Below are 17,437 nucleotides of genomic sequence, written 5' to 3'. Positions count from 1 at the left end.
AAGAAAGCACAGGCAAACAGCTTTCTGGTATTCTATGCTTTCAGCCAAGACCCATCAGACATCAACAGTGATACACACATTCCACATCCTCTTCTGAATCTGGCTTGAACCTCTGAAAATTCTCTGTCAATGTATGGTTGCAGCCATTTTGGTATTATCTTTAGCAAAATTTTACTTGCATGTGATATTAAAGACAATGTCTGATGATTTCCGCATTCCATTGGGTCACCTCTCTTTGCAATGAGCACAAATATGGATCTCTTTCAGTCAGTTGATCAAATAGCTGTGTTCCAAATTTCTTGGTATGAATGAGTGACTTCATTGCTTCATCAGTATTTGAAATATTTTAATTTGTATTCCATCAAATCCTGGTACCTTGTTTTTTGCCAATGCCTTCAATGCAGCTTGAACTACTTCCTTCAAGTCATTGGCTCTTGATCATATGTTCCCCCTTGAAATGGTTGACTATTGACCATTTCTTTTTGGTATAGTGACTCTTTGTATTCCTTATATCTTCTTCTGATGTTTTCTGCATCATTCAATATTTTGCCCATAAAATCTTTCAGTATTTCAAGTCAATGCTTGAATTTTTTTCTTCAGTTCCCTGAGATTGGAGTGTGTTCTTTTCTTTGGTTTTCTAACTCCATGTCTTTGTACATTTTGTTACATTATTTGACATTATCTTTTGGGGGTTCTCTTTGAAATTTTCTGCTCAGCTCTTTTACCTTCTCATTTTTTTTCCATTTGCTTTAGCATCCCTATGCTGGAGAGCAAGTTTAAGAGTCTCTTCTTTCACCCATTTGGTTATTTTTTTTCTTTCTTGTCTTCTTAATGATCTTTTGCTTTCTTTCTGTATGATGTTCTTGATGTCATTCCACAACCCTTCTCATCTTAGGTCTTTAATGTCCAATGCATCAAATCTGTACTTCAGAAGATTTCTAATCTCAGGTGGGATATGTTCAAGGTTATTTTAGCTCTTGTGGACTTTTAAATTTTCTTCAGTTTCTGCTTGAACTCTCATATGAGAAATTGATGACTTGTTCCATAGTCTGTCCTGGCCTTATTTTGTCTGATAATATGAAGCTTTTCCACTGACTCATCTCTTTCCACAGATGTAGTCAATTTGATTTCTGTGTATTCCATCTGGTGAGGTCCATGTGTATAGTTAACTTTTATTATTATTATTATTATTATTATTAATTGTAAACTGAGTGATAGTTTACATGGGAGGACATCAGCTTTACACCATTGTTTCATTGTAATTATGACAATCTCCTCTGTGTGTCACCATTCATTCCCCTGTTTTTCTTTTTTTTTTTGAGGGGGGGTGGTGGCGAGGGTGGGGAGATGTACACAAAACATTCAAGAATATATGATAATTTAAACACCCAAAGGGCACATTCTGCAAGCCTGCCTCCTGGCTGCCAGACCTCAGTCCCTCTCTTTCTATGAGTCTAGAGTCCTCAGTTGCTCCTCTCCATGTCCTCATCTCTGCCTCTATCTCTCATGTCTCTGTTTCTCTGAATAGGGTTGTGCATTCTGCTTGTGCTCTTCTCCCTTGATGGCCTTAGGGTCCTCTGTTTCTCAACTGTAAAATGAATGACTCCTCTCTTTCTCTTACAAAACTTCTACCTTTACAGTTGTGACAGTTGCAATTAGTCATGAGAACAATTACTATTGAATCATAACAATCTTATTCCCATTTCTTTTCACCAGACCCGTCTAGACAAGATGAAAACGATTCAGTGGTGACTCTGTCTTCCCCTGCATACTCTTAAACTAAACTCCCTCTTGAAAACTTGTAAGTCAGTCACTTTCTGCCTTTACCACCTGCTCTTTTTAGGTAGTCAGTGTCTTAAGTTGCCCATCTCTATCTACCCTGTATACAGAGAGGATACCATTAATACTTGATATGGAGACTTCTTCACTCTCTGTTGGTATTTAGAGCTACTATCTCCATGAGTATAGGTCAAGTTCATCAAATTGTAGCAATTTACCCTCGTTTCCTTTATCAAAAAAATTTTTTTTTTGTCATCCTCTAGTCGAGTTCTGATTATCAAGTCATCAAGGCTAGGTGAAATGGGTACTATCTGCAAGTTTGGGTGTTCTTGTGTATCTCCCCTCACTGCATATCAGCTGGAATCATTGCTCTCAGCTCTAGCCCTCTCTTGCTATGTCCTTGTCCATGAGCTCAGGAGTCCCCCAGTCTCACCACACTTTGGACCAAACCTCCCTTCCTCTTCTCTCTCTCATCTCCCAGTCAACATCTTGTATTTTTTAAAAAAAAGATATTTTCAGTGGACAAGTCACTGGTCTTGCAAAACTGTATTATGTGAACTCCTGCATAATTTCTATCACCAAGGCCATATTTTCCATATTCCAATCTCCAGTAATTACCAATACATTTTGATTACTTGTTTGATTGGTTTCAGACTGAAGAAGTTGGTAGATTTCTTGAATTTCATCAACACTGGCTTAAAATTTAACACATAAATTTGAATAATAGTGGTATTAACTGGTCTTCCTTTAGGCATATAGATAATATCCTATCACAGATAATGTTGTGCTTCAAGACAGATCTTGATTGTGCATTAATGAACTTTGATTTCTATGCCATTGCCTAGTCTACATATTTATATAAATGGGATCATACAATATTTATCCTTTGGTGTATCTATCTTATTTGACTAAGCATATTTTCAAGTTACATCCTTGATGTATGAAGTATCAAAGCACATTTCTCTTTATGGCCTAGCTATAATCCATTATATGTATATATCACATTTTGTTTATCCATCCATTTGTTGGTAAACATAGTTATTGTGCCTAGGGCTGAAATGAACGTAGGTATACAAGTATTTGTTTATATTCCTGCTGCCAAATCTTTCCAATTTATACCTATGAAATTGCTGGGCTATATGTTAATTGTATATTTAACTTTCTGAGGCACAACCAAACTTTTTCCACAGTGACTACTGTTTTATAACCTGACTAATAATGGTCAAGGGTTCTAATTCATTTACATCCTATCCTTTCCCATTTTCTATTAATAGCCATCCTAAAGGGAATGAAGTGTCTCATTGTGTATGTGTGTTTTTGTTGTTGTTTTTAATTCCCCTAATGACTGTTGAGGTCCTGGTGTAGTGCTGTAGAATAAGCACTGGACTACTAATTGTAAGGTTGGTGGTTCAAACCCACCAACTGCTCTTTGGAAACCCTATAAAGGTCTTCTATGAGTTGGCCTGGACTCAACAGCACTTAAAAACAATAGCAATGACTTAAGAGGATCTCTGGTGTTACTGTGGTTAAAGTGCTTGGTTGCTAACTGAAATATCAGAGGTTCAAATTCACAACCCTCTTCATGGGCAAAAGCTGTGGCAGTCTGCTTCAGTAAAGACTTCCAGCTTCAAAATCCTATGGATTCATTCCTAGGGTCATTATGACTTGGAATTGATTTGAGGAGAATAGGTTTGATTTTTGTTAATGATTAAAAATTTTGAGAATCTTTTCATGTGCTTATTGACTATTTGTGTGTTATCTTTGGTAAAATGTCTATTAAAATTCCTTGCTGGGGTTGTCTGTTTATGAGTTGTATACACACTTTTCTTTGACACTATGCTTTTTGTAATGTGCTATCCCCAACTTGTGCATTCACATCTTAGAGTTTGATTTGTACCATAAGCCTGTGAATTCTACTTGATGCAAAGCAATGTTTTAAGAGTTGGATCATTTCTGGAGAAACAAAGTATATCCAGACCACAAATCCAACAAGCGTATTCTGGATTACCGAATTATCTATGTAATTCAGGTGACTATGGGATACTTCTTGACATCTGCTACCACCGATGTTGGATGATAGCATTTAAAAGTCTTAGATAATGGTTGGAGTGGCTCAATGCAGTATAATTGATGAAAGCATTTAAAAATGCTCTCTACTGTTGTCTACTGTTCCCTTCTACAGAGGCCACCGGGCCTTGAAAAAGAGCTTCTTCATGAAGTTGACTACTTGTTTGTAGACTGAACTTGTTAATGCTTCAGTCTACGACCTGGTGTGGTGTTGGGTAAGCACTGGACTACTAACTGCAAGATTGGTTGTTCAAATCCACCAGCCGCTCCTTAGCAACCCTATACAAGTTAGCTATGAGTCAGAACCGACTCAGTGACACTTAACGACAACACACTTCTCTTATAAATTCTCTTATAACATGGGCTTGATCACAAGGGTGTCCATCACATTCCACCTAAAACTAAAGCTATACTGTCTTATCATCCAAAATGCCAAAGAATGAATTCGCTCCTTAAAATCAGTCAAACACATTTTCTCAAAGGATAATGCTTCATTATAAAAATTGGATATAGAATCTCAAAATATAAGGGATAGTTTTTATAGATTAGTTGTTTTATAGAGTACTCTACTGTTAGAATGTATCATACACACACTATATGATACACTCATACATATATCTACTTCAAAAAGTTCATGAAAAATGGAAATGAAAGATAGTGTATTTTTTTATTTTTTATTTTTATGGGAGCTTTTTGAGGCTCCCTCATATGTATGAGTTTAAGTACAAAAAATGTTGCTACAAAACACAAAAACCTTCACTAAACAAAAATACCAAAATATGAAGCTATTGTTTCTCAGCATATCCGACATCTAGGTCTACATACTTCCATTTCCATCTGTAATCCTTTTCCTGTGAATCCTTTGCTCTTCTATTTGCACCAAAGCAGTGGTTTGAGCATCCTGGAGGGACTCAAATCATGGTCATTCTCAGTATTTTTTGAGTTGAAAGAACAAAAAGAATTCTGAAGGGGCAAGGTCAGGGCTGTAGGGTGGATAGAATAAGGTCGCAATGAAATTCTTGTAGGACAGTGCTTGCTTCACTTGAAGATGAACAGGTAAATTTTCATTGTGAAAAAAAAAAAAAAATTCCTTGGAGCAACTTTCCTAGCGTTTTTTCTTACCACTGCAGCTTTCTATTTTCTTAAAACTTCTTTGTAATATGCCCTTATGCTTGTCCAGTTTCTGTTGAAAACATTAATGAAGATTATGCCTTCAGGCTCCCACAGAAAGAAATACTCACCATTGCCTTCTCAGCAGATCTCTCTGCCTTGAAGTTATCTGTCCCAGCACATTTCCTTGGAAGCCACTCTTTTGATTGAACCCTTTTTTAAGGCACCCTCATGAGACTAAATAAAAACATGAAGACTACTACCTCTAAGTCAATAAGGATACATTCCACCTAGTTATGTTACTGAGAGAACTTGTCTGCAGTCATCCACTGATCTTAGAGACATGTTGAAACATGCTTGCATAGCATAAATTTATGCGCATATGAACTGGAACCCTACTAGCAGTGTTTTAATCTTACTCACTTGTATGTGTATGAATGTGTGTGCAAGATATTATTTGCACCATACTTTATTTTGAGACTGTATCTGTACTCAAGGTAGTTGGCAAATGTTAAAATATAATATGCAATTGCATGATATTATGGCACATAGGTAGAGCTTCCTAGTTATACTTTTTACTGTAAAATGGGTTTCTCATATGAACTAGAATATAAACTGAGCTAAAAAAAAATACTATTAAAAAAATAGTATAAAGTGTGTTCTTGTCATTTATTTGTTTCTCTCCAGATTCTAACTCTCGTGGCATTTGACTGTCAGTAGTATTTTATATTTTCTTGAAGCAGGAAATGAAAGCATAGAGAAGTGAATTGGATTTGTCTGAAAGCTTTTGGAGCCAGGAGGCACATGGGACCCATTCTCAGGTGTCTAGTTCCAGACATCATTTGAGTAATTTGTTCACATATTTCTCTCCACTAGCACTCATGGGTGGCATTGTTGAAGCGAGGCTTTATAAAGGCTTACAGACTTGATGTAACCCTTAAGACAGTGAAGAGTAAATACGTAAGGAAATTGCAGTTTAGGAATATCTTTTATTTCAAATCTTTTTTCAGAGTGCAAAAATATTGTAATTTTAATTTGCGTATTTGTTTTTATTCTGTTAGCATACTTTCACAAAACATCAGGGGAGAGAGATTTAATACAACTCTTCACAGGTATATTATATTGGTCATTTTGTTTTTGTGGTGGGTTGAGTCTTTAAATATAGTGTAAATTTTATTTACCTACATCAGTTGTTGACTTTATAGAGCATGAAGATTACAGGACTAGTCATGCATACAGAACCTGTTTGTCACTGTGAGAGTTCAAACTGTAGTCACTGGTCCATTAAACACTTACTCCTGTTTAAGGCATATTCTAGCTTTGCAAAATAATTGTTAATGCAGAAGGTTGTGTCTGAGTCAAGGAATAGAATCCCTATGAATCCAGTTCGAGTTGAGATTATGTCAAGTATCCTGAGTTATATTCTAGTGTTCTGTGATTTTATACTATTGGGAAAGTCTCAGCTAGAATGCAATTAGGAATAGGGGAGTCAAGAAATAGCATAATATGTTTTTGGTATATGTGTGAGAGAGAGAGGCAGATTGCTTTTCTGTTTATAATCTATTGTAATATTTTCTAGTAAGTAATTTTATTTTAAATAAAGATGCTGTTTGCTATAATGTTTGCAAATGTTTTCCATAAGATAGCATTTAATTCCATTTGACTGTGGAAACAAAAATGATAGCCATTTTGTATATATACTGCATTTAGTGATGAATATGAAATGCTTGTAATGATCATATATTAGGATGATATTCACATCTTAGATTAAAAGTTCAATTGTGACATGTAATTCACTATGAAATAAAGTAATTTTTATTTCTTCTTTAAAACTCACAGCTAAACTTTAATTTTGAAAATGCTTCTATAAAATTTTCAGGAATAGCTTTTGAAATTTATTAAGCAGGAATTTTGTCTTAAGGGTTTATGTGCCTGATATGAGATGGTTATAAATGTTTCAGATTCTTTTTCTTTCTCTGGTATTTACCTCTGACATACTCTATTAATTGTGCTTTGTTGTGAAAAGAAGGGTTCAGCAATAGTTCCTTTTCTTCTCTCTCTTTTTGTTTCTACTCATAGTTTCCTAGGGTTGCCATAACAAAGTATCACAAGGTAGGTGGATTTAAAGTGGGGGAAATTAATTTTCATACAGTTCTGGGGCTAGAAATTTGAATCACATTATTGGCTGTTTCAGTTCTTATGAGGACTTTAAGAAGGAAACATTCCAGGCCAGCCTCCTAGTTCCGGTGCTCCTTTTCTGCTTTTAGCTGCCTCTCATTCCTGCTTCTCATGGTGTTTGTCTTCCCTCTGTATGCCTCCTTTTTTGTAAAATGCAATTCAGAAGGGATTAGGATCTACCTGCTTCATTGTAACAGGGGTAACTTAACTCATAATATCTGCAAAATAAAAAAAACCTTATGTCCCCAAATTAAAGCAATATTTTTAGGTATAAGAATTAAGATTTCAGCCTACCTTTGTAGAGAAACTCAAATTTATAACATTCTCTAAAATGTTTACTTGCTTGAAAAGCCCAGTTCTAGTAAACTTTACTTCTGGTTCATGGATTTCGTTGTACATAACTTAAACCTGTGTGTACTAAAGCAGCTTCTCAAATAGGATTTTAATTTTCTGGTTATTTTCTCAAAATAAAAACTTTTGAGATGAAAGAGAGCTTGAGAGGCAAGTGTATATTTTGTTTGTGTGGTGAGGAGAGGGAGATAGATATTTTAGGAGGAAATGGACTTGTATAGTAATGAAGTGAAAGAATATACAGGTTAAATAATATAAAACAAAAAAACTGCTTTGAAACTTCTAGAGTTTGTGTGATTAGATATATTGTTGTTGTTAAATGCTGTCAACTTGGTTCTGACCCATTACGGTCCTGTGTAGTGTTTCCAAGGAGCAGCTGGTGAGCTTGAGCCGCCAACCTTGCAGTTCAAACCGACTTTGCAGACCAACATATTAACCCACAGCGCCACACCAGGAGTCCATGATTAGATATGTTGTTGTTGTTATGTGCCATCAAGTCGGTTCTGACCCATAGCGACCCTGTATAGGGTTTTCGAGGGTGTAAATCTTTACGGGAGTAGAAAGCCTCATCTTTCTCCCGCGGAGCACCTGGTAGTTTCGAACCTCTGACCTTAAGGTTCGCAGCCCGATTCGTAACCACTACGCTACCAGAGTGATTATATATAGTCAGAATATAATGTATGCATTCCCTAACAATAAAACTAATGATGTGAGTTATAAATGTAAACCTTTTAGCAAATTAGTTTTACTTGCAAAGAACCGCTTAAGAAGAACAACAAAATTGGAGACCTCTCACTCCAAGATCTCAAAATTTCCTACACAGCCACAGTAATCAAAACAGCCTTGTACTGGAACAATGAAAGAAACATAGATCAATGAAGTAGAAATGAGAACCTAGATATAAATCCAACCACATACAAAGGGCTAAAACACATGAAATGGATAAGGGATAGTCTTTTCAACAATCAGTGCTGCCAAAACAATGATCACTTGTGATTATGGGCATTTCTGTCACCAAGTCCTATTTTCCAACTATTGATCCTTTATTTTTAATTTTCTCATACCAATAATTAGGAATTACTAATGCAACTTGATTGCATGATTTATATATCAGTTTCAGACAGCAACAATTTGAAAAACAGCTATAGTTTCTTCATCTTTGGTAATAATACTTATTGGATGGTGTATAAATTTGAATAATAGTCATATTAAGTAGTCTTCCTGCAGGCATATGAATATTTTACCTTCATTGACAACTTTCTACTTCAAGATAGAACTTGACGTGGTCTTTATTACAATGTGCGTGACACTATTTCATGTCAGTTTGTCATTCCCAGCATAGTAGACCATAGTTGTGTGTGACTCAAAATGGCCAATCCCAGTCCACTTCAGCTCAGTAATGCCTAGGATATCATGATCTTGAAGCATTCCATTTTGTTTTTGACAACTTAAAATATTCTTAAATTCATACTTATTACATCCAACTTTCTGATGATTAATAGATATTGCAGCTGATTCTTCTCATTTTGAGTTGTGCCATCAGCAAATAAAGGTCCCAAAAGTTTTACTGCATTCACATCCTTAAAGTTAACTCTACTTTAAGGAAGCAGCTCTTCCCCAGTTATGTTTTTAGTGTCTTCCAACCTGAGAAGCTTATCTTCTGACACTCTACCAGGCAGGGCTCTGCTTGTATTTTAAGATATTCAATAGCCTGGATTTTTATAAGTAGTTTGTCAGGTCCTTCTTCCTAGTCTGTCTTAATATGGAAACTCCACTGAACCTGTTCAACATAGGTGATCCTCCTGATATTTCTGGAATCTCAGCAATGTGCAAGCCACCATAATACACAACCTGACGTACAAGTGATAAGGGTTTAATTGTTGTTGTTGTTGTTAAGTGCCATCGAGTATGTTTCGACTCATAGCGACCCTGTATAGTGTTTCCAGGGAGCAGCTGGTGATGTTGAACTGCCCACCTTTCAGACTGACCTTGCAGTCCAGCACCTTCACACGCAGTGCCACACCAGGACTCGGTATCCACTAAATGGACCACATCATCAGATTGAGTTGCAAGGTTGGAGGTTCAAACTCACCAGTTGCTCCTTGGAAACTATATACAGGGTTGTTATGAGTTGGAATGTACTGAATGGTACTTAACAACTCTAACAACAAAAATGATTCAAAGGAGTTCTAATGATATATTAAAAGATGATTAAAAATACAAAGGAAACATTAACAATAGGGAGCTTGGCTCATTTGAAATAGATTTTCTGTATTTGTCATATGTTCTTAGGCTTGCTTTGGAAGACAAAATATAAAACAAAACATACAAACTGAAAACATGCTAGTTTGTGAATATGGCTGATAACATAATTTGACTTCTTAATAGAGTTGCCACTTGGATTTGCATTGTAACTTTATCAAATTGATACAGAAATATTGTGAAATCATAAAAAACAAAGGGTGTTTAGGAAATATCTTCTTCAGTCCCATCATTTGATACCTAAGGAAACTAGGAACCAAAGATAATGAGTGCCTTTAACCAAATTGCACATCATTTAAAAAACTAAGCCTAGACTAGTTCTTCTGTGTTGTTGTTAAGTGCCATCTAGTCAATTCTGACCCATGATGACCCTGTATAGGGTTTCCAAGGAGCAGCTGGTGAGCTTGAACCACCAACCTTATAGTTCAAACAACTTTGCACTTTGAGCATTAACCCACAGCGTCACACCAGTACTCCTAATTCTTCTATGTTGTTGTTGTTAAGTGTCATCGAGTTGGTTCCGACCCATAGCGACCTTGGATAGGGTTTCTGAGGAGTAGCTGGTGAGCTTGAGCCAACCTTGCAGTTCAAACAGCTTTGCAGTCTGGTGCATTAACCCACAGAGCCACACTGATAAAATAAAAAACTATATACAGGTGTATGCAGATATTTACAGGAGAAACCTTATTGTATTGCACAGTATGTTTACACTAACTGTAGCATTCATTTATGCATTTAGAACATTTATTCCATTCCTGTAGTGTCAGACATAGGAACTCTATTGGCACAATGGTTAAGTACTTTATTGCTAACTAAATGGGCAGCAATTAGAACCTACCTGCTGTTCTCCAGGAGAACAGACCTGTGGTTTACTCCCATAAAAATTTGTTGTTGTTGTTGTTAAGTGCCATTGAGTTGTTTCTGACTTGTAGGAAGCCTATATAGGGTCCAAGGAACAACTAGCAAATTTAAAACACACCAACCTTGCTATTCAAGCTAACCTTGCAGTCCAGTGCATTATCTTATAGCACCACACCATAAAGATTACACCTAGGAAATTCAATTGGTGCTATTCTACTTCATGCTCTAGGTTGAAACTGATTTGATGACACACAACAACATCAATAGAGTGTCAGGAATTGATAATACATAACTCAAGTCTTGCTTTCAGTTAACTTAAAATCAATTTTTAGTAGTGAAAATGTATCAATTTTATGCTAAGAACACTGCTAGGAAATCTCAACATCTTTTGTATCCTTCTTCCAAGTCCTGAATTATGAATATTCCAATTGTCATTTTCACAGACGAAACAACTGTGTTTTGGAAAAGTTAGGTACACTTTCCAGAGTTCTCACACTAGGTAAGAATAGGACTGGATGCAAACCCAGGTCAGCATAGTGCTGAGGTCCTTGAGTTAAGCGCTGCAGTTGAAGTTGATAACAATCACAAGCAGTCCCCTTCTATCCACCTGTGACAGCCTGACAATTTAATTTTTTTAAGACAGTCAGTGATTAAGTAGGACAGTGCCTTCCTAAGTTAGCAAGAAGACCTGGTGAAAAGAGATTATCCAGGTGTGAAATGGGAATTCAGAACTTGTTTTCTTGGTTTCTTTTTGCACAATTGTGTATGTGTCCGTGTTCATTAAGGTGTTTTAAGTGTCTTCATTGGAGCTATAATAACATGATTGTCTCTCTTTCTGTTTTAGGTATGGGAAAATTGTATCCACAAAGGCAATTCTTGACAAAAACACAAATCAGTGCAAAGGTATGTCTAAGGGCATGTGTTCCCTGAGCTGTCATTGGTATTGTTTGATTGGTGTCTCCTCCTTTGCAGATATCCAGGCACTGGCTGCACAATGATCATAATGTACAGTATATGGCAAACCTCTTTAATAATGCTGATGCTTTGATGAGTTGTATTTCTAGTAACATTGCTCATTAATTTTTTTCATTAACAAACAAAATGAAAATCACAAATCAGAACAAGTATCAAATTGCTTTAGCATAAAAGTAAATTACCTCCTAACAGCTTTGGGTTGTCTGACTTGAATGATATCATCAGTGATGCAGATTGATTTCCTATATAAAAATGAGGAACTCTTGGGAGAAGTTTGCTATGCAAAACACATTTTAATTTCTCTGTTCCTGAAAGCTTTAGCGACATTGGTTGACTAGAAATGAATTTACTGATGGGTCTGTTGTGTCTGAATCTTGGCTATAGGCACCTCATGGGATCTCCGAGTTGGTATCTTATTAAGTCAGAATTTTCTTTCCCCTTGGAAAATATTTCTGCAGTAATTTGACTATATCTGTGGTTCATGTGTCTTCATGCCTGGGAATCTTATACTCTTTTAAGATTGCACAAAATTGTTTGTGAATTATGTGTGTTCTCTTGGATGGCTTTGTTCTTACTGGAAATGGTAAAACTTCTTGTAACATGTTATTTGTTGTCTTCATATCCAAGCTTTGTTGAAATATGGAATGAAAAAGTACATTAAAATCAAGATCACCCTAACTATGGGCATTGCCCCTATTTCATATGCAAATATAATATACATAGTATTAGGGAAGAATATTCATGGACCTCAAATATGAGGGGGCTTCTAAAAGTTCATGGAAAATTGCATTATCTTTTTTTTTTAATGTTTTATTGTGAATTATGTGATAGTTTACATGAGAAAACATTAGCTTTACAGTCATCCTATTGTATATCATTTCATTACAATCCCCTCCATGGATCATCAACCAACCAAAGGGTATATCCTGCAAACCTGCCCCCTTGTACCGGTCAACACACAGCCTGTCTCCCTCTCTTGGTCTAGAGTCCCCAGTTACTCCATCTCTACACATCATTGTCTCTATCTCCATCTCTGACATCACTGCCTCGCTGGGTAGGGTCCTGCATTCTGCTCTTCTCCCTTGAGGGTCCCAGGGACCTCCACTTCTGGACTACAAAGTCAACCACTCCCCTCGTTTTGCTACAAAATGTCGACCTTTACATTTCTAACCCTCACAGTCAGTCCTGATAGCAACCATTCACTATTGTACCACAAGAGACCTATCCCTATCTACTTTCATCAGCCCTGCTCAGACAGATTGGATACTACTCAGTGAAGATTCTACCTTCCTCCACACACTCTGGATCTAGGCTCCCTCTTGAAAGCTTGTAAGCCAGTCACTTCTTGCCTTTGTAGCCTCCCTCCACCCCCATTTTGGGTAGCCAATGTCCAAGTTGCCCATCCCTGTCCACCCTGTGTATTGAGAGGGTGGGAATGATCCTCCATGTAAAGATTTGTTCCCTCTTTTGAGCTACCGCATCCATAGGTGTAGGTCAAATTCATCAAATTGTATCAGATTACTCTTTTTTCCCTCTTCTTTCTACTTCTAGTTGAATTCTGATCATCCAGCCATTGAAGTCAGGTTAAGTGGGCATTATCTGCAAGTGTGGGTGTTCTTATTCATATGCCTTCTCTTCTTATCTGCTGGATGCTTCACTCTCCACTCTAGTCCTCTGTGGCTGTGTCACTGACTCTGGGCCTAGGAGCCCCCAGGTCTTGCCACACTGCTGGTCAACCAGCTCTCCACCCAGGTTCACAGGAGTCTATTGAACATTGTAGAGCTTAGCTTGCAGCTTCATTGCTGTTTTTCCCTCACTTCCCCATACTGGTGGTCACCAGTCAGAGTGCATATCTGCTCGTGTATTCCAACTGAGTCTCAGTCTTAGAAGGGGTTTGCCCTGAGGGGACCTGACCACTGCCTTGATGTCTCCTGGGCGAGCAACTTGCTTATTCTTGTAGCAGTCAGTCGGACTGCCATTATTGTTTTGTATTTTCCTGTCGGTCTTTCTTTCAAGATGTGTCTTCTGTTCTTCTAGCTGCTCCAGGCTGGTCTGCTTGTCCTTTCCAGTGGATATTTCCCACCTCAGAAGATTCGGGATGGGGTTCAGGATTCCACCTATGGTCTTATGCAATGCAAAGGCTCCACAGGAAGCCTCCTTCACTGGGCAAGTTGTAGCCCCATTTTAGGTATTCCAATCAGTTATAGGCAGAAGACGGACTTACAAGCTTTCTATGGTGATATTTCTGGCTATTCCTTTCTCTCCCCATCAAGTGTCTATTTTATAATAGTATGCAAGGGAAACCAAGATTCAAAAGACAGCCAAGCATCTTAACATTATTTCTCCCCTTTTGCCCTTTCCAACCATGCCTCAATCCCTGTATCCCATAGCCCTGCTGTTACAAGGTTGTGCATACATCATTATTTACCTCTGTCCCACTTAGCCCATGAAAACTTACTTAACTGTTCTCCCATTCCCCTCCCCCTTCTTATTGTATCTTATTGTATTGCCCCCTCCCCATCACCCAGGATATCCTGTGCCAATTCCTTACCCTGTGCTCCATCTTCCTCTTCCTCCTCTCACCCCATGCCCCACATCCTGGTAACAAGCAATGAATTCCACCACCACCCCTTTTAGCATGGATTCTTTTTCTTAGTTTTTTACAATAGTGGTCCTATGCAGTATGTCAGTCCTTTTGAGACTGACAAATTTCACTCAACATAATATCCTCAAGGTTCATCCATGTTATGTGGTGGTTTGCAGCTTCCTTGTTACTCTTCAAGGTAACATAATGTTACATTGTATGCATTTACCACAGTTTGTTTATCCATTCTTCAATTGATGGGCACTTAGGCTGTCTCCATCTTTTTGCTATTGTAAATAGTGCTGCTATGAACATTGGTGTGCGTATTATCTACTTGTGTTATGGCTCATGTTTCTTGTGGGTAAATACCAAGTAGAGGAATTGCTGGATCATAAGGCATTTCTATTTCCAATCTTCTGAAGAAGTTCAATATTGGTTTACAGAGAGGTTCAACTAGTTTGCAATCCTACCAGCAGTGCAGGAGCATCCCCGTCTCTACACATCCTCACCAGCATTTATTGTCCTCTACTTTTTTGATCTTTGCTGTTATTGCTGGTGTGAGATGATATCTCATTATTGTTTTGATTTGCATCTCTCTAATGGCAAGTGACCCATCAGCAAATGAAGGTTCCGTGGGCTTTTCTCCCACAGGCTTTACTCTGTTCCCGTCATCATGGTCAACTCTACTCTGAGGAGGTAGCTCTTCCCAGGTCGCATTTTGAGTGCCATCCAACCTAAGGGGCTCATTTTCCAGCACTATAGCTGACACTTTCTCTGATATTCATAAGGTTTTCATAACTAAATATTCAGAAGTAGTTCGTCACTCCTTCTTCATAGTCTGTCTTCATCTGGAAGCTCATCTGAAATCTGTCCACCATGGGTGACCCTGCTGATATTTAAAATACCGGTGGCATAGCTTTCAGAATCATAGCAACTCATAAGTCACCACAGTATGACAAATTGACAAACAAGTGAAGATAAACAGTTGTAACCATCCATTGAAAATTGGAACATGGAATGTATGAAGCATGAATCTGGGAAAATTGGAAATTGTCAAAAATGAAATGGAATGCATAAACTTCTATATCTTAGGCATTAGTGAGTGGAAAAGGATTGGTATTGGCCATTTTGAATCTGAAAACCACATGATTTACTATGCCAGGAATGACAAATTGAACAGGAATGGTATTGTATTCATCATCAAAAAGAATATATCCAGATCACTCTTGAGGTACAATGCTGTCTGTGATAGGATATTATCCAGGCGCCTACAGGGAAGACAAGTTAGCCACTATTATTCAAATTTACCCACCAACCACTAAAGCCAGTGAGGATGAAATAAAAGAATTCTACCAACTTCTTCAATCTGAAATTGAGCAAACATGAAATCACGATGTATTCATCATTACTGGTGATTGGAATGAAAAGGTTGGTAGCAAAGAGGAAGGATCAATAGTTGGAAAATATGGCCTTGGTGATAGAAATGATGCTGGGGATTTTATGATAGAATTCTGCAAAATCAATGATTTCTTCATTTCAAATACCTTCTTTAGACAACATAAGAAATTACTATACACATGGACCTCACCAGATGGGATACATTGAAATCAAATTGACTACATCTGCAGAAAGAGACAATAAATAGCTCCATTATTATCAGTCAAAACAAGGCCAGAGGCAGACTGTGGAACAGAACATCAATTGCTCATATACAGATTCAAACAGAAGCTGAAGAAAATGAAAACAAGTCCATGGGAGCCAAAATATGAACTTGAATATATCCCACCTGAATTTAGAGATCATCTGAAGAACATATTTCATACATTAAACACTAAAGACAGAAGACCAGAAAAGTTGTGGGATGACATCAAGAAAGAACATCATACATGAAGAGAGCAAAAAGTCATTAACAAGACAAGAAAAAAAGAAAAGCTCCAAAGGGATGTCTGAAGAGGCACTGAAACTTGCTCTCCAGAGTAGAGATGCTAAAGCAAATGGAAGAAATTATGAGGTTACAAGAGCTGAGCAGAAAATTTCAAAGATCAGCTCAAGAAGATAAAGCCAAATATTACAACAAAATATGCAAAGATCTGGAATCAGAAAACCAAAAAGGAAGAACAGGCTCAACATCTCTAAAGTGGGGGAACTGAAGAAAAAATTCAAGCCTCAACTTTCATTATTGACAGATTCTCTAGGCAAATTATTGGATGATGCAGAGAGCATCAAATGAAGATAGAAGGAATGCATAGAGTCACTGTACCAAAAGGAAATGGTTAATGTTCCGCCATTTCAAGAGGTAGCATATGATCAAGAGCTAATGATACTGAAGGAGGAAGTTCAAGGTGCACTGAAAAAATTGGCAAAAAACAAGGCACCAGGGATGATGGAATAAAAATTGCAATCTTGCAAGAAAGTGAAACAACACAAGAGGCACTCATTCATCTATGCCAAGAAATTTGAAAGACAGCTAACTGGCTGACTGACTGGAACAGATCCATATTTGTGCCCATTCCAAATAGAGGTGATCCTATGGAATGCGGAAATCATCAGACAATATCTTTGATAGCCCATGTGAGTAAAGTTTTACTAATGCTTGTACTGAAACGGCTGCAAGCATATATTGACAGAGAACTACCAGAGGGATAAGTCAGATTCGGAAGAGGCTGTGGAACGAGGAATATCATTGCTGATGTCTACTGGATTTTGGCTGAAAGCAGAAAATATCAGAAAGATGTTTACCTGTATTTTGACTACCCAAAGGCTTTTGATTGTGTGGATCATGACAAGCTATGGACAACAATGCAAAGTATGAGTATTCCAGAACACTTAATTGTGCTCAAGAAGAATCTGTGCATAAACCAAGAAGCACTTGTTCAAACAGATCATGGGAACACTGAATGGTTTAAAATTTAAAAATGTATGCGACAGGATTGTATTCTTTCACTATACTTATTCAACCTGTATGCTGAGCAAATAATCCAAGAAGCTGGGGTATATGAAGAAAGTGTGGCATCAAGATTAGAAGAATACTCATTAACAACCTGTGATATGCAGATGCTTTTTGAAGTGAAGAGGACTTAAAACTTTTACTGATGAAGATCCAAGATCACAGCATTCGGTATGGATTACATCTTAATGTAAAGAAATAAAAAATATCCTCACCACTGGACCAATAAACACCATTGCTATCAATGGAGAAAAGATTGACGTTGTCAAGGACTTCATTCTTCTTGGATCAACTATCAACACTCACAGAAGCAGCAGTCAAGA

At 37.4% G+C, this 17,437-nt stretch overlaps 1 protein-coding gene across 9 annotated transcripts in view; it reads left to right on the top strand.

Moving 5' to 3' along the window:
• The window catches only part of RBMS3 (RNA binding motif, single stranded interacting protein 3), a 1,190,010-nt gene that overhangs the window by 302,600 nt on the left and 869,973 nt on the right, over positions 1 to 17,437 (top strand). For all 9 annotated transcript variants that reach the window (XM_006851603.1, XM_006851596.1, XM_006851600.1 and 6 more), the window contains exon 3: positions 11,453 to 11,511. In XM_006851603.1, coding sequence (XP_006851665.1) covers positions 11,453 to 11,511 — 59 coding nt within the window. The remainder of the gene's footprint in view (positions 1 to 11,452; positions 11,512 to 17,437) is intronic.

The sequence above is a fragment of the Chrysochloris asiatica genome, unplaced genomic scaffold, assembly GCF_000296735.1.
Source record: "Chrysochloris asiatica unplaced genomic scaffold, ChrAsi1.0 scaffold00030, whole genome shotgun sequence".
Taxonomy (NCBI): domain Eukaryota; kingdom Metazoa; phylum Chordata; class Mammalia; order Afrosoricida; family Chrysochloridae; genus Chrysochloris; species Chrysochloris asiatica.
This window is presented reverse-complemented; position numbering and strand designations above follow the sequence as displayed.